At 56.2% G+C, this 24,028-nt stretch overlaps 1 protein-coding gene and 1 long non-coding RNA gene across 5 annotated transcripts; one reads left to right on the forward strand and one right to left on the reverse strand.

Annotated features, from left to right (window-relative positions):
* Positions 1 to 9,270: 9,270 nt before the first annotated feature.
* FAM78A (family with sequence similarity 78 member A) lies at positions 9,271 to 23,995 on the reverse strand. 4 transcript variants are annotated; one of them, XM_040482670.1, is made up of 4 exons: positions 23,049 to 23,995; positions 11,337 to 12,488; positions 10,894 to 10,989; positions 9,271 to 10,502 (listed from the first exon to the last, which is right to left on the reverse strand). In XM_040482670.1, the coding sequence occupies exons 1-2, from the start codon at positions 23,369 to 23,371 to the stop codon at positions 11,960 to 11,962; spliced, it is 852 nt and encodes a 283-aa protein (XP_040338604.1). In that variant the 5' UTR covers positions 23,372 to 23,995; the 3' UTR covers positions 9,271 to 10,502; positions 10,894 to 10,989; positions 11,337 to 11,959. The 4 variants fall into 4 exon arrangements, with proteins under 4 accessions (XP_040338604.1, XP_040338603.1, XP_040338602.1 ...); XM_040482669.1 differs by having other exon boundaries at positions 10,894 to 11,204; XM_040482668.1 differs by having other exon boundaries at positions 9,271 to 10,989.
* Positions 11,127 to 20,383, forward strand: LOC121035124 (uncharacterized). The gene is made up of 3 exons (XR_005792758.1): positions 11,127 to 11,238; positions 13,867 to 13,868; positions 20,372 to 20,383. It is a non-coding gene; the product is annotated as an uncharacterized LOC121035124 (long non-coding RNA).
* Positions 23,996 to 24,028: the final 33 nt, after the last annotated feature.

A 24,028-nucleotide genomic window follows, 5' to 3' on the forward strand; every position in this document is an offset into this window, starting at 1 on the left:
GACCGTATCCTGAATCATAAAACAAGTCTCAATAAATTTGAAAGGAATCAAGCCACATAAAATATATTCTCTGACCTCAGTGGAGTTAAATTAGAAGACATTAAGAGAACGATATCTGGAAAATCCCCAAATATTTAGAAGCTAAATAACACATTTCGAAATTACTCGTGACTCAAAGAAGAAATTTTAAAATAAATTAGAAAATAATTTTAACTTAAGTATATTTATTAAAACAAAACCAATCACAATTTGTGGTGCTAAGGCAGTACTTAGAGGGAACTTCATAGCACTAAATGCCTATATTTTAAAAGGAAGAAAGCTATCTAATGAGAAAGTAGGTAAAGAAAAGTAAATGAAACCCAAGATAGGCAGAAGAAAGGAAATAATAAACAGAGCTGAAATGAATAAAATAGGATACAAAATAAGAAAAATCAATGAAACTAGTTCTTTAAGAAAATCAATTAAATTGATAAAACTCTAGCCAGACTGATGAGGGAAAAAAGACAAAAATGACAGTGTCAGAAATGAGAAAGGTAACATCACTACAACTTCTTAGATATTAAAAAGGATAATCAGGAATATTATGAATATCTTTATACCAGTAAGCTCACCTAAGATGAAGCAGACAAATTTCTTGAAAAACACAACCATGGGGCTCCTGGGTGGCGCAGTCGGTTAAGCGTCCGACTTCAGCCAGGTCACGATCTCGCGGTCCGTGAGTTCGAGCCCCGCGTCAGGCTCTGGGCTGATGGCTCAGAGCCTGGAGCCTGTTTCCGATTCTGTGTCTCCCTCTCTCTCTGCCCCTCCCCCGTTCATGCTCTGTCTCTCTCTGTCGCAAAAATAAATAAACGTTGAAAAAAAAAAAAACAACCATCGAAGTTCACTCAAGAAGAAATAATTTAAATAGCCCAATAGCTATAAAAAAAATTGAATTTATCATCAAATTTTTCCCATAAAATAAATTCCAGATCCAAATGGCTTCCCCAGTGAGTTCTGCCAAGTATTTAAGGAAGAAACAATATCAATTAAATACAACTCTTCCAGAAAATTAAAGAGAAGGGAATACTTCCCAGTTCATTTTAGGAGACTAGCATTCCTCCGATACCAAAACGCAACAAAGATATATAATAAAACTACAAACAGATCACTCATCAAGATACTAAGAATTCTTAACAGAAGGTTAGCCATCCAACCCAACAATGTATAAAAAGGAAATGCATAATGACCAAGTGGGACTTTTCTGGCAACTCAAGGTTGGTTTAACATTTGAAAACCACTCAGTGCAATTTGGCATATTAACAGAGTAAAAAAGAAAACACATGTGACCATCTCAATAGATACAGAAAAAGCATTCAATAAAATGCAGTGTTTGTTCCCGACAAACTCTCAGCAAAATACAAGTGAAAGGGAACTTCTTTGGCCTGGTAAGGAGCATCTGGGAAGTAGGGAAGAACCTACTGTTGGGGGCGCTTGGGTGGCTCAGTCGGTTAAGCGTCCACCTTCGGTTCCGATCATGATCTCATGGTTCGTGAGTTTGAGCCCACGTCAGGCTCTGTGCTGACGGCTCAGAGCCTGGAGCCTGCTTCAGATTCTGTGTCGAGGTCAGTTACGCAGAACAGAAAGTCAGAAAGTCCAGAGATAGATCCACACATAATACGGTTGATTTTTTGACAAAGGTGAAGAGGCAGGTCAGTGGGGAAAGAGTCATCTTCAACAAATGATACCGGAACAATTGGTGGCAGATAGAAATGTAATCGATTCATATTCGTTGGCCACATGCCCTCTTACTATGCTAAATTTGCTTAATTCTGTGTGTGTGTGTGTGTGTGTGTGTGTGTGTGTGTGTGTGTTGTTGTTTTGGATTTTCTGCACACATAATTTATCATTTCACTGCAAATTTTTTTTCCTTAACATTTTTTTTTTAGTTCATTTATTTATTTTGAGAGAGAGCATGAGCAGAGGAGGGGCAGAGAGAGGGAGAGAGAGAGAGAATCCCAAGCACGCTTTGCACTGTCAACACAGAGCCCACTACAGGGGTCGATCTCACAAACCGTGAGATCATGACCTGAGCTGAGAACAACAGACACTTAACGGACTGAGCCACCCAGGCTCCCCTTAAGGCACTTTTTTAAAGTAGGTTCCATGCCCAGCGTGGAGCCCAATGCAGGGCTTGAACTCATGACCCTGAGATCAAGGCCTGAGCCAACATCAAGGGTCGGAAGCTCAACCAACGGAGCCACTCAGGCGCCACTCTTTATGCATTTGCTTTTTCTTCTTGCTTCGTTGCTCTGTGCCCAAGGCTGAATACGAGTGGTAGAACGGATAGCCCTGTCTGGTTCCTCCTACCTGCCCTCCAAGCGGCCAGAATAATGTGCCACGTAGCAGGGGCTTGGCCATGGGAAGGAAGAGCTGCTCTGCAGGACCTAGCTTTCCGGATTCTCAGGCTGGATTTCAAAACCAAAGGGAAGTGGGGCTTCTTCCTAGGGCGTCCACCTCCCTCAGACCTCCCAGGAGAGCAAGACAGATCGTGGGCAGGATTCAGACCTTTCTGGGTTTCGTGGCCATCACACAACCAGTTATGGCCAACCCCACCGCTGTTTCTCACACCCACAGTTTCTATAAGATCATCAGCTTCCTGTTGGGAGCAGGGAGTTGGAGTCTCATCCGTCAAAGGGGGATGGAGCATATCCGTGTGGCACATCACTGTGGTGTGGTGCTGCCTGTCAAGGGGACAGCTGCAGAGCTCGTGCCAGCCTCCCCTCAGCAACCTTTACAGGAAGCGGCCGTTTGCAGGGAAGTCCCTTTGCCTCCCACGTAACAACATCCTGATAAGTGCCACATTAACCACCCAATCCACGGCTCTGCAGTGAAAAGCTGGTGCCTGGTGCTCACGCCTTGCCAACCGCGAGGCTTATTCTCTGAGGCCCCGCAGTGCCGAACTCCTCACGGATCAGAGAGGTTCCAGAAGTCCCAAAGAGAGCTCATTTTCCGTTGCTGACAGGTCTGCAGCCAAACCGCATGATCACTGAACGTCAGGGCAGATGCCTCCTCTGCCAGTAATTCGTGATGAGGACACCGGCCGGTGGTCAAGTGGGGCACCCTGGCCGCAGCCTCCGGGGCTCCCCCTCCTGTCCCCACCACATCTTGGGATGAGCTGTGCCCAGATCAAGAGGATGGGGGGACTCCAAGTTTACACCTATAAACACCTGCTCCTGAGGATACGGTAAAGGACCTTCTCAAAGCTCACCCTGGAGTCCGCCTTGGCTAAGCACGTCCCAAATGCTTCCTCCTACTCTTACCTCCTTATTCGTGCCTAGAAATAACCTCATTTCATGGAAAATAGCGTTTTCCAGCTAAGGGAATTTTCCAGATGAGAAAAATTTATCTCTTGAAGCACTTGGAATTTTATTATTTTAACCGATGGGGAGGGAAATCTTCCAAAAATGAACCACACATGGACTTCCTTGTACAGCTCTGTAATTTACTGGTGTATTGATGACTCACTTCGAGCAGCGGGGACTAGGCTGTAATCCCAGGATGCCTCTGGGTAGTCGAGACCCACGGCTCAGACCGAAAAGCCTGGAAAGTAAGGACCAGCCTTAAAAAGGAAGCAAATTCTGACGCACGCTACACTATGGATGAACCTTGAGGACACGATGCTGAGCGAAGTAAGTCACAAGACAAATTACGATCCCACTGATATGAGGTCCCTAGATACGTCCCATCCAGAGGCGGAAAGTAGAGAGCTGTTTGCCAGGGGTGCTGGGGAGAGGGGAGCTGTTGTAGAGAGTTTTCGCTGTGCAAGGTGACAAAGTTCCAGAGACGGACAGTTGTGATGTTTACACGACAACGTGTACGTAATGGCACAGAACCGTCCACTCAAAAGTGGTTACAATGGGAAATTTTAGGAGTATGTTGTCACAATAATAAATAACAGCCCATCTACATTTTCAGCCAAGGGCGCTGACGACGCTCAGAAGAAACCAGTGAAACCAAGATGGCAGGCGGTGGAACCAGCCTTGAGTTGCATGGTGCAGGACCATGCAACTAAGCTCTTGGGGATGGTTTCCAATAGGAGCGTCGGTGGTGAACGTTAACTGAGCCTTAAGCACCCAGCGGGCAGAGGCCAAGCCCATGCAGAGACGGGCTGGCAGGGACAGCCATCTTGGTGAGGGGCTGGAGTGAAGCGGCCATCCCGAGGAAGACAGGGTGCACGGAGAGCCCTCCGCAGGGCGGCCTTCCTTTGTCCTGCCCCATCCACTGCGCTTTGCTCACACCCCTGCGCAGGGAGCGGACCCAGGCAGGCCACGGTGCTCCTCGGTCCCTGGGCACGTCCAGCGTGGGTGGCCTGTGAGGGGGGCTGAGGGTGGGGCCGTAACACTTGCGTTGTTCCCTACCTTCTACGTGGGCTGAGACGGGGGCAGAGAAGAACACCATTTTAACATCTGGTCGCAAGGTCAACAACAATTACTCCCCATGGGGCGCCTGACTGACGTGTGAGACCCTGGGCTAAGGGCTTTGCTTGCTGACCCCACTGAGTCCTTCCCTACGAAGAAAGCACTGTAGTTCCGTCTTGCGGATGAGGAAACAGGCCCAGGGGCCAACCAGTATCAGTGGGTCAAGTTTCCTGAGCACCTGATGTGTACCCGATACTATCGTTCCGCTTCCTTCGTGTCCGTTAACCTTTGGACGCCCACCACAGTCCTGTGAGGAGAGGAACCCCTCTTGTGCCCACTGAGGAAACAGAGACCTGAGAGCAAAGGTTACCTGCTCAAGGTCACACAGCCAGGGAGGGGCGGCGCAGGCCTGCAAACCCAGGTGAGCTCACTGCGTCCCCTCCCGCCTCCCTTTTGGCAGGTGTATATCAGAAGTGAGAGGCCACGCGGTCCCAGAAGCCCAGAGAACTCCCTCCTGACCTGCAGGGATGTGGGCTCTTCCCCTCCCTCCCGGAACCTTCTCCTTCGTCCACAAGTGGCAGTGCCTTTAAAGAGCTACGACCACACAGTTAACTGGGCGGAGGGGTGTCGGTAGGCGCCCTCTCCCACGGGGGCGCTAAGAGCCCGCAGAGAGCGATGGGCCCCTCCCTGGTGGCTCTGCTTCCTGTGGCTGCAACGCCCTTCCTCCCCACTTCTCTCATGTGGCCGAGAAGCCCGCATCCTCCACGGCAGGTCGGGCCCCCTGCAGACAGCGGCACAGCGAGCTGTCTCCCTGGGACAGCAGCCACCAAGCTGCTGCTTCCCCAACGCTTAGCAAAGGGCCTCACACGCAGGAGATGATCTCAAGCATCTCTGGCAAAAAGGGGGCGCCGATGCACGCTGCAACACGGGGACCCCGAAAACGTGCCGAGGGAAGGGAGCCAAGCACGGGCGAGCCCGCGGGGTCTATTTCCATTCACGCCGGAATGGCCAGAGTAGGGACATCCACGGGGACAGAACAGCTTCGGGCTGGGGTGTGGGGGCAGCGCTACCTAACAGGGATGGGGTTTCCTTTTGAGGGGATGAAAACATTCCAATGTTGGGGTCCTGGCTGCACAACTCTGTGAATAAACGCCAATGAACCATACACTCTAAATGGGCGAGCTGTTTGATACGTGAACTCGGTCTTGGGGCGCCTGGGGGGCTCCGTCGGTTGAGCGTCCGACTTCGGCTCAGGTCATGATCTCGCGGTTCGTGGGTTCGAGCCCCGCGTCGGGCTCTGTGCTGATGGCTCGGGGCCTGGAGCCTGCTTCGGATTCTGTGTCTCCCTCTCTCTCTGTCCCTCCCCCACTCACGCTCCCTCTCTCTCTCTCTCAAAACTAAAGAAACATTAAAAAAAACAAACAACATGGTGTGTGAACTCTAGCTCAATGTAGCTGAGGAAACAACACTGAAATCCACTTCCCTGACTGGCTGGCACTCCGTATGTGTTTGTTGAGGATGCTGAGAATCCCGAATAAACCCAGTAACGTTGGGATGTTGGATGTTGCCGGTGACGTTAGCCATGTTGAAGAAAGGAAGTCTCTGGTCCCTGATGTCAGAGGCGGCCCCGCGTGCAGGGTTAACACTGAGCGCAGCTGCTCTGCTTCGCTGGGAGGGTGAGTAGGTGTGCGTGTCCCGGCCTGCCGATCAGGAAACCCAGGCATGCGAGGTCAGGCAACCGGCCGACCTCACTTAGCGAGACAAGCGGCAGCCAGTTATGGCCAAGAATAGCGCGGGGCTTCTGACTGCGTCTCGCTCGCTGCAAATACCACCGCCCGTCATCTGATTAAAAAGGGACCATAAAATATGAAGCGGGGCAGCAGCACTCAGACCTAAGTTGGGCTCGGGCCGGCGGAGGAACGGATCCCGTCTCTGCCTTCCAGTCCGCCTGGCCCCATGTCGGTCGTGCGGGTTAGCCTCCCCGGACACAAGCGCGGAGACAGAGCTCATTCGCTCAGATGTGTTCCCTTTGCACTTAATGATTTTCATCTTCCAGTGTCCGCGGGGCCGCCGCTGGCTGGTGTTCGGCACCACGCGGTGGGGTGGCCTCCGGCGCTGAGGTTTGCAGAAAAACGGCTACGGGCCGTCTGGTGGAACTGGAGTGCTGTGGCTGAGAGAGAAGAGACGGAGCGAGGGCAAAACACGGCTGTTTGAAACCCACCCCGTTCTGCAGCTTCCCAGCTGAGTGACCTCCAGCAAGTCCCGCAGCCCTTTCTGAGGACCAGTTTCCTCCTCTGTCAAAGTTTCCCTTCCGTATCCCGTGGGCTCCGCGGTGACAGGCACCTCTAGGGCCCTCCAGCCCCGAAGCGCTCGCTCTGGATGTGCGTCTTTGCAGGACTTAGCCGCACGCTGAGGACTTGCGCGGGCCCTTTTGGATAGTGTGTGTGCACGGTGCTTCGGTATTTGCCTTAATGCACTGGCCGGCCCCGGGCCCCGGCCAGGTGGGAAACAATGTCTGTGGGGCCAGCCCGGCGGGACAGAAGATGGCCGAGAGGCAAGTCGAGCCAGAGGTGAGAAGGCACATGTGAGCCGATCGAAACGCCCAGGGGCCTGACGGCTCCGGCCGCCCTCACCCTTGCAGTTCCCATTAAGCTGTCTTCCTCTTGGACCACAGCAGGTGGTGTTTCCTCTATGGACTGAAGCCCTGACAGTGAACCAGAGTCCAGAGCCTGGGCTCTCCCCAGAAGGGGCCAGAGGTGACAGGCAGGCTGCGCGTGGGGTCCTGGTGTGCCTGCTTCTCCCAGGCATCCCGGGGCAGGTGGGCCCGGCCCAGCCCAGACAGCCGGCTCGCCCAGGCCCCGCTCCTGGAGGGGACCTTGCGACAGCTGGCTCGAGTCTGGTGTCTGCGTCTCATCCCAGTCTGGGACTTCTAAATTTAACCTGCTATCAGCCTGAGAGGCGGGAGGGCTTCCACTGGGTGACTAAATGCCACTTGGAATCAGCTATACTCATGGCCAGCCTCCGGACACACTCCCACCCCCCCCCCCGAAGGCTACCCCCAGTGTAGGGGTGCCCTCAGAGCACCCTCAGCTGTGTGCCGTCCTGAAGGTTCAAACCTGAGCAACTCTGGCTTAATCCTGATGTGATCCAGCTTGGCTTTTCTCCCGCTGCTGGCTAGGCCTGCACCCCTGTTCTGTGTTCACGCATGAACATGTACACACACACACACACACACACACACACACCAGGCACTCCCAGAGGCAGAGCTCAGGAGCCGACTCCACAACCGAAAGCCAAACCTCGGCAGTGAACTGAACCACCCATAAGCCATCTGGGTGGAGGGCGGCCAGAGGGGCCTGTTATGCAATTTCCTGCTTTGGTGTCTCAGACCCAGGAGACAGGATGCAGAATGCTATTGGGTGGATGCCGCGTGGAAAACCCAGAGAAGAAACCGAGTCCCCGATGCCCAGAGCGAATGGGGGGGGGGGGCCTTGCCCTCCGGGGCAGTGCTGAAACGCTGCCGCCAACCCTGAGGGGTGAGCCTGCGGTCTGCAGCTGACCGGGTGGCCCCAGGCCTGACTCACTGTGGGCATCAGGGAACTGAGGGCTGCACAGAACCTTCCTGTGGGAGGGGAGAGGCATTTCCTGCCCGGGGAAGCCCAGGATGGAGTGAGCCAAAGGCACGGGGCTTTCTTAATAGTCATTGATACTTATTGAGCACCAAATGTATGCTTCGCAGCAACAAGCCAAGATTGAGCGTGCGCATGCAGCGGTAAGGGTTTGGGCTCCAGGGCCAGGGTTCAAACTCCACCTCTGCCTCTTCCCGGAGGCGTGGCCTTGGGCAGCTTGTCGACTCCTCTGTCCCTCAGTTTCCTCATCTGTAAAACGGGGATCCCAATAGCACCTGGTTTTGTGAGGGTTCAGTAAGTTAACACCTGGGAAACTGAGTAGGACCCGTGTTTTCACCACGTCAGCTGGGAGGCAGCTACCCAAAGAATCGCCACTTTCCATACAAGGTAAATGGGGCTCGGAGAGGCGTGGTGTCTGACCCAAACTGGTGCAAATTGCCTGGAATCCATGGCCCGCCCTCAGAGCCCACACCCACTCCAGGACCTCTGGACTCACCCACCTCCCCTTTCATAAGAAAGTTCTCAGTAAAAGAAAGTTTGTACTCTGCAGGCTTGGGCCCCACGCAACCCCCTTCCGTCACCTGCCGGCTGGGGGCAGGGCACAGGGCCATGTTCTAGACTGACACTGTCCTGATGCCTGCTTCTCCATGCGAAGACAGGTTTGCAAGGTCCAGGGGGTAAGGGCCCCATCTGAGCACTAACTCCCCTTGTCGCGCGGGTTTCTTCTGTTTTCCAGAAAGCCAAGCCGCCCTCAAGTCCTGCCTCCACCTCAAGCCTGCGGTCCCTCCTCACCACGGGGCACAGCCAGGGGCACTTTGGGTGGGGACCTGAGGCCCCAGGGCTGCAGACAGCGGAGGACGCGTCAATAGGGTGACCCACCTCCAAGTACGCTCACTCCCGTGGCCACAATACAGGCCCGTGGACCCCAAAATGAACCAGCACTTTAGAAACATCCAGGGGCACCTGGGTGGCTCAGTCGGTTAAGTGGCCGACTTCGGCTCGGGTCACGATCTCGCGGTCCGTGAGTTCGAGCCCCGCGTCGGGCTCTGTGCTGACCGCTCAGAGCCTGGAGCCTGTTTCAGATTCTGTGTCTCCCTCTCTCTGACCCTCCCCCGTTCATGCTCTGTCTCTCTCTGTCTCAAAAATAGATAAATGTTAAAAAAATAAAAATTAAAAAAAAAAAAAAAAGAAAGATAGAATTAAAAAAAAAAAAAAAAAAGAAACATCCAGACCCTAGCCAGGCCTACTTTAAAATTACATTTTATTTCTCTTTGTGAATATTTGTTGTTTTTCAAAAAGGTTAATATTACATGTTCTTCAAGAGTCTTGTGCCTCCTGGTAAGTGCATTGGTTTGTTTTCACAGTACTCTCCACGACCACGGATGGTCCTTATTGCTGGAGGAGTGTGTCCACGCCAGGAAACGGGGACACCGGAGGGATTGGGGACCCAGGTGAGAAGCCTGGGGTCTGTGCTCCCGACAGGGAGGAGGCCCAGGGACCAGACCCAAGCTAAGCCCAGTGTCCTTGGCCAGACCTGCCGTTTCTCCAGGGTCTTTCCAGCCCCGTGTTCAGAAAGGCCGTGAGGGACAGAGAGAAAGGGGTACAGGAGGGGCAGGGTGAGTCAGGGAGCAAGGTGAGCTGGGGCCCAGGCATGCGGGGGGGTGGGGGGGCGGGCAGCCACAGCAGGCGTGCCCCCTTCGGGTGGGCACAGCGCCGGCTCCTGGCAGGAGGGCTCGCTCACGCTCAGCGAGCGCCTATTTGCGGGACGCTGCCCCCAGCAGCTCAGGGCCACCCCCTAGCACAGTAAGATCCCCTTCGTGGTGACCCAGCCCACAACCAGAACTCCAGCTTCCTGACCCTCGCCCAGGGCCCTTCCTCCTTTTTTAGTGCAAGAAAGACCTGAGTGCACAGAAGGGCCGCTCCGTTAGGAGGCCAGGTCCTGTCCACGGCATCAGGACGCCGTCACCCTGGCCCCCCGCCCACCCGCTCCCGGCCTGGCCCTTCCCCAGAGGTAGAGCTGGGACCCATCGTCCCTCTCACTCGAGGCTCAGGCCTCCCCGGGCGACTGGGTCTCTACACACCAAGGGGCACAGGGGGAAGGTCCTAGGCCTGACACAGGGGTTCCCGGGCATCGCGCAGGCAACCACAGTCCCGTTGTTCCGGGACAGCTGTGGGCCCGATGTCGGGAGCGGGGCTGGAGAGAGAGTTTGGACGTGAAGCACCCCTTGGATAAGTATACTACCACGTGGATAAAGGAGCAGAGCAAGGTGACCCACATCCTCCCACGCTGTCACCGGGGCTCGTCCAAGTGGCTCATCGGCTGCAGAAATGAACGCTTTTTCTTTTCTGACGGTTTTCTGTGCTTGGGTATTATTATTAGTTGGAAACCCAGGGCCCGGTGAAGTGGCTGTGGGGTTTGGCAAGCTGGAGGAAGGGGGGCTTCCGTGGGGTGTCCCTTGTAGGTCCTGCAAGCAGCCTTCAAGGCAGAAGGCTCGGCGTCGCTCAGGACCATCCTAGGGCTCCGGAGGGCCCTGGACCCGAGGGAAGGTGGCCCTCCAGACTGGCCACGCTGTCCCGACCAGCCTCCAGAGTGGCCCCGATGCCTGTCAACCATGGCCCCACGTGACCCCCGCCAGCCCGAGGCCCCGCTTTGCTTCCTTGAGAATCAGCAGCAGAGGGGTGTCTGCCGACAGCCTTCCCGGCCTCCCCAGATCCAGGACCACCCCCCCCCCCGCCGCCCCCCGCCGGACAGCGTCTCCCCAACCTCCGACACTGGCGCCCAGAGCCTGTTTGCAGCTTCCCCCAGAGCCCCCGGGAGGGGCATCCCCTGAGAAGGAGCCAGAAGGGAAGTCACCCGCCTTTCTTACCTTAGAACTAAGTCCGGCTCAAGGTGGCCGGCCCTCCAGGCGTTTGGGGCCAGTGTGGACGGAAAAGGGAAAGGCGGGCCCATCTGTGGCCGGGTGCTGAGGACAGGATTGGCGAAAATCCCCTGGGCTCAACCCTCCTTCTCTCCTCCCAGATCCACCCCAGGCAAGTTAAGGCTGCCAAGAAGAGAGAGGAAGGAAGCCCAGATCCCTTCTGCACAGGTATGGGGTGGGGGGGGGTGGGGCACGGGGGTTTCCACCTGAGCCCGAGAGAAGGGGGGAGGGGTCTTTAGGTGGTCTGTCTGGTTTCGTTTCTGCTGAAACGAAAGAATGAGCAGCTGGTTTTAGGTCTAAATCTGTCCCCCTGCCCCCCCCCCCCCACGAGCCACCCGGGAGGAGGGGCCAGGCACCCTCTCTCTCTGCCCTGGCCCTGCCCCCTCCCTCACCTCTAGCAGAAGGTGAACAGTCCGGTAGAAAAGAGATCCTATTTCTTTGTCGGTTTGGGGCTTTTTCCTTTAAATTCAGCTTAAGGCAGAAGAAGTTTGGCAAAGCGAGTCTACGTAAGGCCGCGTGACGGGGGGGGGGGGGGGGCCGCGGGCGCGGCCGCGGGGGGGGGGGGAGCCGCCACTCACAGATCAGCAACAGTGCCGGTCAGAGTCATGACCAGCTCCGCCTCCTCCCGCCCCTGAACCTCGTAAAGAGGTGTTTAAAAAACAAAACAAAACAAAACAAAAAAAACCCAAAAAACAAAAAAACGAAGAAGAAGAAGAAAAACTGAAAAAGCAGTTGATTCGGGGAGGCTTGCAAGTGAATGACTGAACTGCCAGGAGAGGAGACCCGAGGTGAAGGGGCACGTGGGGTCAGGTGTCCCGGCCGGGCCTCCCCCTCCCCGAAAGGAAGCAGGTGCCAAGAGGGCTGGGGGAGGCCATCCCGGGGCCTTTGCACAGTGAGATCCGCCCGCTCGAGAAGGTAGAGTGGTTGTATTTTGCTGAATGACCGAAGAGTCCGTGCGGGTGTGGGTAGGAGCAGCGTTATAATTCGAGTCTAGCCTAGCAGGGCGCCCTGGCCGTTACCGGTGCTTGGGCGGGATCACCACGAGCGGCTGCCCGTACTTGGGCCGCCACATGAGGACCTGAGCGTCGTTGGCATTGGGCTTGACCAGGGCGCTGGGCGGTATCGGCTCGTTCTTGCTCAGGATCTTGGGCTGGTCCTGGGCGATGGGCTCCCGCAGCCTGGCGCGCTGGCCGAGGGGCCGGTTGGGGTTCACCTCGATGCTGAGCTGCATACGCCAGTGCAGCGTCTGCAAAATGATCATGTCATTGGTCGAGGTGTTGGTGGCCACCAGCCACGTGGTGAAGCTCTGGTCCCGGTAGATGTTGGTCAGCTTGGCCACGTTGCTCTCACTGACGGGCACGGCCCATGTGACGCTGGGGTAGAAGTTGTCGTTCATGCTGATGATGAACTTGGAGTCTCTCTTGGTGGGGCCCACGATGGTGCACGTCTCCGTGGTGTTGCCGTACCAGGGGTAGTTCACCCCGTCTGAGTCACTGATGGCCTCGATCTTGCCCTCCTGGAGGTCCGGGAGCTCCCAGCTGGACCTGAGGACAGGAAGACCAGTTTACTCAGTCGGCCACCCACAAGGCTGCATCCCTGAGGCTTACCTCGCGGGGCCACGGCGGCACCAAATGATAACACAGACAGCCACCGTCACGTCTGGGCTCTCCCAGACACAGCCCCCATCAAAGCCACATCCTGTCCTCCTGCACCATCTCAACTCGGTCACGGCAACTGTTACTGTGACAGTAGCTCTCAGGCGGAAGGAGACACCAACCTGTCCTAAGTTACTCTGGGGACACGTGCCCCCGGGGGGCTGGGAGCACAGCAGCGTCTGGTGCATCAACACTCATCAACAACACTCATGTCCATCGTGCGCCCGGCAGATAAAGAGAGTGAAGCCAGGGGCTGGATTTTTCTTCCCCGAGCAGTGGGGCCTGGGACCCAGGCGGCCAGACTTCATCCAGGGCCACTCCCACCCGAGCCCCTGTGATCCCAGAGGTCAGGCCGTGCTGCACCCAGACTTCGGCACAACCGAGGAAGCCAGCGGTCCTCTCCAGAATACGCTGCTCCCTGCGACGCGTTCTGGTTCACAGCCGCATGATTCGCAGTGGCCACAAGGTGGGAGAAACCCAAGTGTCCATCAACGGAGCGTGGATAAACAAAATGGGGTCTGTCCACACAATGGAATATTCTTCAGCCTCGAAAAAGAAGGAAACTTTGCAGTATCCTACAGCGTGGATGAACCTTGAAGACATCATGCTGAGTAAGAGAAGTCAGACACAAAAGGATAAATACTGTATGATTCCACGTATAGGAGATCTCCCTCGGGTCATCAAATTCATAGAAACAGTAGAACAGTGGATACCAGGGGAGTAGGGGGCGGAGAGTCAATGTTTAATGGGTGTCGAGTTCCAGGTGGAGAAAATGGGAACGTTCTGGAAACAGATGCACAACGACGTGGATGGACTTAATGCCACCCAACTCAAAAATGGTTCAGATGGTGAATTTCATTGGGCATAACTTATCGGTATAAAAAGACGCACCCCTCCACCAAAATGCATCGCTTCACGTCAGCGATTAGCAAACCTGGGGCCAGCCTGGGAGGGATGAAGAGGCATGTGATTTTGCTAATTCTCCTGTTTATTTCATTTCTGTTTTCGTTTCATTGAAAAAGTCACAAATTAGGGTAACACCTGCCTACCAGGCCATCTCCTGCCCGGGGCCCTGAGCTCATCAAACTCCCAGGGAACTGGGGCAGCAGCTCAAACGACCTCCCATTTCTGAAGTCCCCACCGGTCCCCGAAAGCCAACAGGCCACAGCAGTCACAGGCAGGCGAGGCCGGGCAGGCCACCCACACAGCAGGTCGTGAGCCTGCTGACCCGGCTCTCCCCGCAGGTGGGTATCACGGGCCGGAAAAGGAGTTTAGGGTCCCTGTCCTGGACTTCTTAGAAGCCTGTGCCTTTGCCCCACCTGTGTCCAGGCACCTAGAAAGCACCCACTCTGTGCTGTCACGGTGACCGTACTCGCTTGCAAAAGGTTTTCTTTTTTTTTTTTTAAGGCAGAAAGTCAACTTGCAAAAGGAACTTTACTCTTCAGTGGCTGTCTTTCACTTCCTAAGAGCTGGCTTGTTTTGAGGGAGTGGGGCTCAGCACCAGAGCGGCCCCCCTCTCCCCCAGCCTCCAAATGCCCGAGCCTCGGCTCAGTCACAGGCGGGTGACGGTCCTTATGAGCCAGCAGACAGTCGTGTCTCATGTGGGATGTTACTCAGAATCAGGTTCCGGGGCCTTTGTCTTCCAATCATCACAGGCCCGCATGGGCTGCCTCTGTTCCCCAGGGCCCCAGCCACCCCCCGCCGCCCTCGCCTAGTCGACGAGGTGGGAGTGAATGCAGTCAAGGGAACAACTTCTGGGGGACACACGCCAGCCCGGATCCAGCCTCAGTCCAGCTGCTAGCTCTGATTAAGTTACAAGTCTCTGAGCCTCCGTTTTCTCATCAGTTAACTGAGGATAGTCCTACCCACCTTGCAAGGTTTTTGTGATGATTAGATGTATTGATATAAACATATAAACGGCAATACGTAGAAGCTTCCAGAAACCATGTTGGGGGGCATTTAGAGGTGTGCCAGCCCTGACTGATCTGAAGCCTTTGTGACCTCCGCAGTTTGGGGATCATACATGCTTGGAAAGGAATGAACTGCATGCAGTCACTGCCTCCTCCAAGATTCCCTGTTTGTTCTGGGACGACCTTGAACTTCAAAGCAGACCCTCGGTTCTTTGCTCCATGGCAGAGAGGGGCGAGGTGGGACCCCAGCCCTGCACACACCGAACCTTTTCCTCGTTGCACGGCAGAGGTCCCACAGGCGGGCTGTGGTGCACAGAGGCCACTTAAAGGTGTGAGCAAGGCTCCCAGGACTGTGTGCACACACGTCGGAATCAGACTCCTCACCCTCCCTCACATGCCCTGTTCCTGTGGCAATCCCCATCCACCATCCACTCACCAAATGTTTGCAGAGCACCCGCCGTCGGTGTGTGCAGAGCACCTGCCGTCGGTGTGTGCAGAGCACCTGCCATCAGTGTGTGCAGAGCACCTGCCACTGGAGGACGCTGCACCCTCCGGGCACCTGGCACCATCCTGGACTCTCTCTCTCACCTCTGCACACTCCCCTTCTCCTTTGCCTTCACCCTGGCCAGGACCCCTCCCTCCTCCCGGGTCTCCCGGCCTCTACTCCTGCCTCCTACAATATTCTCCCAGAAGCGGGAGTGATCTTGTCAAAACACAAATCTGTCTGCACTGTCCCTCAAAGCCAACGCATCTGAAGCCCAGGACCCCTCGTGCGCACACACGCACGCACGCACGCACGCACACTCTCCCCAGGCTCCAGACCCACCAGCCGCTCTCAGTTCCTCTAATGGGCCGTGCCCGTCCTGTCCCTCCCTGTCTCGAGGCCTTCTGCCAGGACCAGTGTGCCTCCTCCTCCTGTGCGGGTCACTGCTCCTCATGGCTCAGCTCCGGAGCCCCCCAGAGAAGCCCACCCTGACCCCACCCAGGTGGCCCCATATCCGCTGCCATTCAGTCCTCGCCCTGCTGCTTCCTGGAGCATGCACAGGGGTGATCCGATGACCATGCGATCGCTTGGTGATGATCTCTAGAGGGCAGGGGCCAGGCCTCCAGGATGTAGGCAAATAAGTGTTGGTGGCCTGGATTGGTGACTGTGGGCGGCCTGCCCGGCCTCGCCTTCAGGGCCTGGGCCCCAAAAGGGGGTCTCCTTAAGGAGTTTAGAGTGCCCAAAGCCACCCCGTTCATGCATTGTCTCACCTGGAGTAGCTGTCCCTAGCACCCGCTGTCCTTGCAGTGACGCCGGTGACAATGGTCATGTTCCCTAAGCACAGAGGACGTGTCAGGTACCCTATGTACGTACATCTCCCCAGTGCTTCTCCTCAACCACCCTGGGGACACGTCAGAGGGGCACGTTTTATACAAGAGGCTTGGAGACGGTACCGGCCTATCTCAAGGTCACACAACCACAAAGCCGCCAGGCCAGGACCCGCAACCTGAGGGAGCTCTTAGCCAGCGGTTTCAAAAGACCCTCACTCAACCATGCACACACACACACACACACGCATGTGCACACACACACAGAGGCCCTTACCCACAGGCCTCCAACACGGGCCTCGCCCAACACTCACACACACACGCACATACACACACGAGCTCGAGCATCACAGCTGGCCGAGGGTGTGGGTCTGAAGGGGTTAGAAGGGCCTTCCCTGGAGACCGAGGAGGGTAGAGGCGATGCTGAGGGCCACCCCTGGGGGCCGGGGAGCATCACGGGGGCAAAAGCTTCTGGGTGGAGGTGAAGGAAACCAGGGATGCCCAGCGCGGTGCCTCAGAGGGAAGGTGAACTGGCCCTTTCATTGACCTTGGACGACAGGAGCACACCTCTCCCAGCCGCCCGGAAGAGCCTGAAGGGCTCTCCCCCCAAAACAGACGGCCCCTCACACCCCCAGGGTTTCCCCACCTCTCCCGGGGCTCTGGCCGCGTTTTGAGTTCTGGACCCCAGAGCCAGACTGGACCCCAGACAGGGGTCTCAGAACAGAGTTTCCAAACTTCCCATCTCTATTCATTTTGGTCCCATCTACATTCTATATACTTCCTGTACTATTATTCACGTCATTGTTTTCCTTAAAATCATTTTTTTAAAAAACTGCATTTAGTTTTTCCTAAGAAACACACGGAAATAACACGTTGAGTGTCCTAGATACATTTTTCCCCCAAATATACATTCAAATAAATACGTTGCTTTAAATTACAGTTGCATCGGGGCGCCTGGGTGGCTCTGCTGGTTAAGCGCCGACCTCAGCTCAGGTCACGATCTCGTGGTTTGTGAGTTCGAGCCCCACATCAGGCTCTGTGCTGACGGCTCAGAGCCTGGAGCCTGCTTGCGATTCGTGTCTCCCTCTCTCTCTGCCCCTCCCCTGCTCGCACTGTCTCTCTCTCTCTCTCTCTCAAAAATAAAATAAACATTAAATTACAGTTACACTTAGGCTTAAATGAGTTCACTTCAATATTATTTCACATCCCACAACTGATGCCCGTTAGATGCTCTGAGAAACTCATTTACAGACAAGGAGTTGAGGCTTGAGGGCAAGAGGGCTGCTTGGACCGAGGCTTTTCTGCCCACACTGGTCCCAGTGGCACTTAGGGCTTATCTCGCCCGGTCCCCAGTTTTACAGATCTCATGGTCTTGTACAATTTGCAAAAAGTTCAAATTCTGCAAAAGTTTGCAACCGGGAGCCCAGTTTCCTGATTTCTGCCCCGTGTGCCCGCCTGCCAGGCCAGCCCCTTCCCACCAGGCACCTGCTCTCCGAGGGAGGGTCTGGGGGTGTCCCCCCACCGCCTGCTCCCAGGGCTCTCCCAAAAACCAAGCCCCACTCCTTTTGCAGCCCACCCCCCCTTCATCCAGGCCCCAGCACCATGTCCCCTGGAAAGGACCAACGGTGCCTAATCTTAATTTTTAGTTGTAAAAGCTGTGTTTTTCTTTAAAAAAAAAAAATCGCTATAGAGAAGTATATGAAGTGAGAAAGGAAAGCCACGTCTTCCACTCCCGCCCCCACCTCACTGAGGTTACTCACCACATTACGCTTTGGTAAACATCCTTCTAGACCTTTCTCTGCATAGACCCACGGTACGTGTTCCCATTCACAGTGTTTTCTTTTAAACAAAAATGGGTTCCTACGCTGCATGCTTTACAACTTTTAAAGAAACGTTTCATTTTGGAGAGGCAGACTGAGAGCGAGCGAGCGAGAGCACAAGGAGGGGAGGGGCAGAGAGAGGGAGACAGAGGATCCCAAGCAGACTCCACGCTGTCAGCCCAGAGCCCAGTGTGAGGCTCAAACTCACGAACTGTGAGATCACGACCTGAGCCAAAGTCGGATGCTTACCCGACTGAGCCACCCAGGCGTCCCCTTATATTTAAAAAAAAAAAAATCTTTTTTTTGCAAGTGCTGGAGTTTTCATCCTCATATATACATCCTTCTGGCCTGGGTCTTCCATTCACACATTAGGCAATTTGTTGTTGTTCAGATGTTTTTTGTACGCCTACCCTATGCCAGGCCCCGGGCCAGGTGCACAAAGTCCCTGCAAGACAAACTCTACAGGTAGAACAGCACTGAAGGGCATGTAGGTTTGAAATTGTAACAGAGCCAGCCAAACCCACCTTCTAGACGCTGCCTGGACTGTATGTACCCCCTCAAACAGCCCGTGAGGCGGTCCATTTCCCCCCAACCCCAACACCGAATCAGCTGCATTTCTACCCGGAGCCGATCAGCAAAGAACAGAAGACCTCAGGATTTGATTTGTTATTTCCCTGATTGCCACGGCTGTCGGGTGCCTCCTCGCACGTCTCCGGGCGCAGCCAGCTTTTGTTTTCGGCACTCGGAAGGTGAGGGTTGGAGCCATCGCTTGGCTGGGGCCGGTCCGTGGGGAGCTCTCTTTGGGCTGGGCAGTCCCCCTCACTTCCTCCCGCCCCAAAGCCTGGAAACAAGGACTTCCCTCTCCCACCCACGCCACCCTCGCCTCCGCCAGGGCCCAGCAGATGGGGGGAGGCAGCCTTCCGGTCCCAGAGAGGAAGCTTCGTCCTCGATTGTTCTGTGTGGGCCCGCGGCTGCAGGAAGGGGCCACGCGGTCACCCGCTGGAGCAGAGCAAGGCTCCTTGGGCAAGTGGCCTCAGGTCTCAGAGGCTGTGTCCTCGTCATGAAAGGAGGGCCCCATGACGTCCTTGGAAGGGGAGCCCGGGCAGCTCTGCTCATCCCCCAGCTCCGGCGTCCTGCCACCGGCCTGTGGCCTCAGTCCCTGGGCCCCCGCCTGGCCCCTTCCCACCAGCCTCCTTGTGGTCCCGAAGCAGGTGTCCCCCCGTGTGCTGGCTGGAAGGACCTTGCAGTGCAGGTCTCCTCGCTCAAGGCTCTCACGCCGTAGGCGGGTCTGCGACACCCAACCCCGGAAGAGAGAGCGGCTCTACGTATAGCAGTCTTCCCGCTGACTCCGCCAGGCATCCCAGATTTAATAATCAACTACTAGCAGCTACCACACCGACACCTGTCGTGGATCGAGTGCATCGTGTGTGCCGGGCACTGTGCTGAGCTCTTATCGTGCACTATCTCATTTAACCCCTCACAGCAACCCAGGGAGGGAAGGGACCATTCTCCCCATCTCACAGATGGGAACAGAGAGGCCCGGAAAGGCTAAGAGACTGGTCTCAAGGTCACAGCACCGCGGGAGGGCGGAGCTAGGATCCGCACCCGGCTGGACCAGGGGGACAAGGGTGAGGGGAGGTGGCCCTGTCCCCCCTGAGAGACGCTGTCTCTTGAGCCATTCCCCCCACTTCACCCCCAAGTCTGCCCTTTGGCCTTGGCCGTGGGCCGGCCGCCCTGAGGGCTTCAGAGAAGGGCAAACGAGGGACGACATGAAGCGTCTCCCGCGGGCTAGAAACTGTGACTTGTCGCTTAGAAGGCTGTGCCAGCTGACAGGTGGTGGCTGAGGAATTGCAGAGGATGGGGTTGTGAAGACAGGTGTCTCCAACAGTTTGGGGTGGGGGGAGGTGGCTTTTAAAGCAGTGTGGGCTGGCCCGAAAACCATATAGAATCCCGTGAAGCTGGCACGGAGAAACTCAGCGCTCCATGGCTCTCCTCTGGAGGAGTCGGGGTATCACCGAGGTGGCTTGTGTGACAGTTCCACTGCATATATTTCCAGCCCGGGATGTCATTCTGTAAAGTTCTCCTGGATTAGGGATTAATTTTAAGCAGGGATAACGTCAAAGGGTATTACGGGTTCCGGTTAAGGATTTGGAATTAACATTTTGAATACAAGCCCGTTCGTAGAGAACGGGGGCCCTGACCTTAACCTTTGCCACCTGGCTTCCCTCTCCCCTGGCCACTGAGGTCCCGGGCGTGGGTTTCATTCTAATGATCTCGATCCTCTGGGTCTAGCCCGGCGGTTCTCATTCGAGGGTGGCTTTGCACCCTTCCCGGAGACATCGGGCAGGGTCTGGAGATCACAGCGGGGGCGCTGGGTGCTCCTGGCATTGAGATCGTGCCCCGCGATCGCGAGTTCGAGCCCCGCGTCGGGCTCTGTGCCGACCACTCAGAGCCTGGAGCCTGTTTCGGATCCTCTGTCTCCCTCTCTCTCTGCCCCTCCCCCTGATCGTGCTCTGACTCTCTCTTTCTCTCTCTCTCTCTCTCTCTCTAAGTTGAATGAACGTTAAATATAAAAAAAACAAAAACAAAAAACAGGAAAGAGCGTCGTTTGGGGTTGGGAAGATGGCACCTAAATGTTTCCAATGCTCAAGAAGGAGCAGACATCAGGCTTTCTCTAAACAAGCCCTTCTCATCTGCAGAGGCCGCCGGTCGAATACAGAGCTCTGCCCAGGATCGGAGGAGCCGTGCTCTCTGCTAATTCCACTTTTTAGCACGATTTGGCCAATCGGTGGTAAGTGGAGCTTTTTCCAACTCAGCGTCTCAGCCACACGGTGGTCACCTAGCACTGGCCTCTCACTGGCCCCTCAGAGCCACCTGCGGGCAGTTCTCTCCTTATCCGCCCTGGCGGCTGTCACCCGGCACACGAGGTGGCTGGCCGGGGGGATGGCTCCACACGGCCCCTGTCCAGAGAGCCTCAGGTTCTGCCCTCTCTGTGGAGCTGGTCCTGCCCCAGCCGGGAGTGCGGAGGCAGGAAGAGCGGGTGCAGGGGGACCCGAGAGGGGGCGGGGGGGGGGGGGGGGCGGGCAGGGCAGAGGAGAAAACAAAAGGAAGCAAATGGAAAGCACACAAAACGGCCTTCAACCTCGGAGAGCTCAAATCGTTCGTGACTTGCGCTATTTTAACATTTTTAAAAGTCAGGAAGTGGGTGCTTTGTGAACGAGAGAGACCTGGGCTCAGGAGAAACTTCACTCCCAGGAGAAGTTGGATCTGCCCGGATTCAGCCACGATTCTCAACTTTTTACGGACACCGTGGCTCGCCCCCCCCCCCCCCCCCCCAGGAGAGAAGAACGCTCACATGATAACCACGTTAAAGACCACCGAGGGCTTGGTGCCGTGCCGACTGCTTGACAAATGTCATCTCTCGTAATCCTCGCAGTGAAAGCTACAGGGCAAGGACTATGACTGGCCCTACTTGCAGACGGGGAAACCGAGGGTCAGAGTGGCTGAGGTCACACACCCTGGAAAGTGGCAGAGCCTGGACACCCGCCCAGGTCTGCCTGACTGCAGTCTAGGTGCGCACTGGGTTCCTCTAACCAGGAACCAAGGACTGGCACAGAAAGGGAAAGTCATCTCGGGTCTCCGGCCTCAGGCCTGCCTCCAGCAACAGGGCCTGAAAGTGCTCAGAGCGGAGGCTTTAAGCCCCTGTGTGCAGATGGGGAACTTGAGGCCCCGGCCGGGCCTGTTCCTCCTCGCTGCCCGCCGCGCTGCCTCGGCACTCGGCCCCTTTGGTTCTCCCCCAGCTTCCTCCCGGCACTCGGATCTTTCCAGTCTTTCCATGGTCAGCAAAACCCTCTGCCTTCCCTACCCCTTCTCGGGAAGAACGTAGCCTGTGCCTCAAACCCCCAGAAAACCCTCTGCGCCTGTGTCTTGTCACTCGTCCCGGATCCTTTGCAGGGTCCAAAAAAGGTTTCTGGCTGAAGGCTTCCTAGGATCCAGTCCACACCGAATAACTCAGAATCATGTTTCCCTTCTTGCAATGGAAAGTCAGCACCCCCCCTCACACACACATACACACACACACCGAGTTAAAAGCCACTTTGGAGAACGAAAGGGCCTTGGGCAGAGACATCAGGTTGATGGAGGGACATGCCCCGCGTGGGCCCCTGTGGGGTGATCCTGTTTACGCCCTCATTTTACGCTTTACCGCGTTTCTCGTCTGCCTTACAACTTCAGAGTCACTAAGGAAACGCAATGAGATTTAGCGTCCTGCCACCTTCCATCCCCTCCCCGCCCCCTCTAACTTCAGAGGGGCCCAGGATGTCCTGAGACCCGGGAAAAGGCCCAAGTCCTGGGGGTGCTCCCCTGCTCCGCTCCTCCCTTGAAGAACCGGGAAGAAGCAGCATGCACCTGGAGAGGCTGGCCGTGGGAGAGTATCCCCCGCCAGTCCCGGGCACAGTTGGGAAGCTGTCCCTGGGGCCCCGCCTCGCTCTCTCAGAGGGACCTCGTGCTCGGAAACAGCTATTTTCACCTCCCTGTCTTCAGGCGGCCCTGGAAGCTAAGTGGCTTTCCTTCCTGTCCACCTCTTCTCTTTCCACACTGGGACGGCCACCCCCAGGAACCCCAGCGCACGCCAGGAAAGAAAGCGCCGGCTCCCCGTGTCCTGCACCCACACGTGCATTGTCCTGGGAACGTTCTGGGCCCCAGGCTGGAGGGAAGAGGCCAGTGGGCTCCTCTCAGCTGTCAGGGCCCCTCTGGAGCCTTCTGGACACTGACACAGGATGTCTACATCAAGCGGCCTTCTGCCTCGGGGAGAGAAAAACGCTATACCCTGAACCGAGAAGGCTCGGTTTCTAAAACGAGCCACCCTCTCAAGCAAAACACCGGAACAGCAAAGCGTTTCCCCCCGCCCCCCACCTCCCCGTCCTGATATGCATGTGAAAACACTGCAGAGACAAGTTCGAGCCCAGCACCTGTGCAAGTAACTATGGAGGGCTCCACTCTCTTCTCCTTAACTTCCGCCACATGGACCTCTCCGGGAGGCCTGAGCCCCGGGGTGGGGTGGGGGGGGAGCGAGAGGGGGGTGCCAAGCCTCAGCCTCTCTAGCAGCCCCAGGACAGCACGCTTGTTTTGCCAAAGAGACACCTGGTGGAACGTGCCTCTGCTTTCTCAGCATCTCGCAGGGAAGGACGCAGGAACCCCAGGGGCCGGTGACAGCAGGAAGAGAGGTCCCAGAGCCGTGACCCCGATCCGAATCACCAGGCAAACCCTGGAGATCACCTGGCCAAGGAGGACACAGGGACGGCTTCCACCGCTGCCTGAAGCTTCCCTCCCACCCCAGGCCTCCAAGCTCCCCCCCCCGAGAAGACCACCCCCCCACCCCCGACAGCTTGTGTCTGAGCAGTACTCACATGCCCTGTTCCCCATACTGGTTGTAGAACTCCATGTGGCTGCACGCCTGGATCCAGCCAACGACCCAGGTCTCTTTCTTGGGGATGGGTGGCATGACCACCTGGGCCGAGGCACGGAAGTGGGGTGTCCTGTAGCGGAGCACCACGCTGGAGGACTCATCGATGCTGGTGGGGATGGGGTCAATAGAGGCTTTCACGTCAATCACGGTGATGCCTTCCCGGAAGACTCTGGCTTTGCCCCCGATGCTCTGAATACAGCCCATGGCACAAAGCAGCGCTCTGATCTCCAGGGAAGGCCAGCAGTCCCAGAGAAAACTGGGCATTGAAAGGATGGAGGTTGCGGGACCCAGTGCAGACAGGACTGCTCTCCAATCTCAAATCTCAAGACCGATATCCATAGGATAGAAAACTTCACGGAGTAGAGGGGGTCTGCATATCACTATCTCGGGCCTGCTTAGAAATAAGGATTTTGCTGCATTTCAAGAGCCTTGGGTCCTCTCCTCTTCTGCTAGCAGTGGACAAAAATCACCGATATTCTTTGGGTTAAGAAAAAGGAAAGTTTGGAGGTTAATGGGTAATCATGGTGCTCAGACAGCCAGCCCTTCCGTGCCTCACACGCTGGGAACGCGGCTCGGAGACGCTCCCTGAAGTCTTCGGGCGGCGAAGGCGAACGCCGGCACACACATAAATAAGGAAGGCTCCGTCCCCTGCGCCGCGCCGCCACCGTCGCTGCAGAAGTCCTACTTCCTGCCCTCTGCCTTCCGCACGCGCTCGCTCGGGGCACACGCACCGGCCGCTCGCCCAACGGGGCCCAATCAATGGAAGAGCAGTTTCTGTTCGAGCGCGGAGGCCCCAGCGCCCTAGGGGGCGAGCGCCGACCCGCGGCTTCCAGGAGGCGAGCGCCGGGCACCGGCCGCCCGCGGGGTCCCCGAGGAGCGCGGCGCGGGTCCCCGTCGGCGCCCACTCGCGGGCGCGGGCCG

Source organism: Herpailurus yagouaroundi, unplaced genomic scaffold, assembly GCF_014898765.1.
Source record: "Herpailurus yagouaroundi ecotype Mexico unplaced genomic scaffold, PumYag 160, whole genome shotgun sequence".
Taxonomy (NCBI): domain Eukaryota; kingdom Metazoa; phylum Chordata; class Mammalia; order Carnivora; family Felidae; genus Herpailurus; species Herpailurus yagouaroundi.

What these genes read in the sequence shown, in the direction of transcription:
- FAM78A (XM_040482670.1), bottom strand. Translation starts at nt 23,371, where the DNA reads ATGCCCAGTTTTCTCTGGGACTGCTGGCCTTCCCTGGAGATCAGAGCG. An exon ending in CAGTATGGGGAACAGGGCAT is followed by an intron (nt 12,489 to 23,048) that starts GTGAGTACTGCT and finishes TCCTGTCCTCAG; the next exon opens with GTCCAGCTGGGAGCTCCCGG.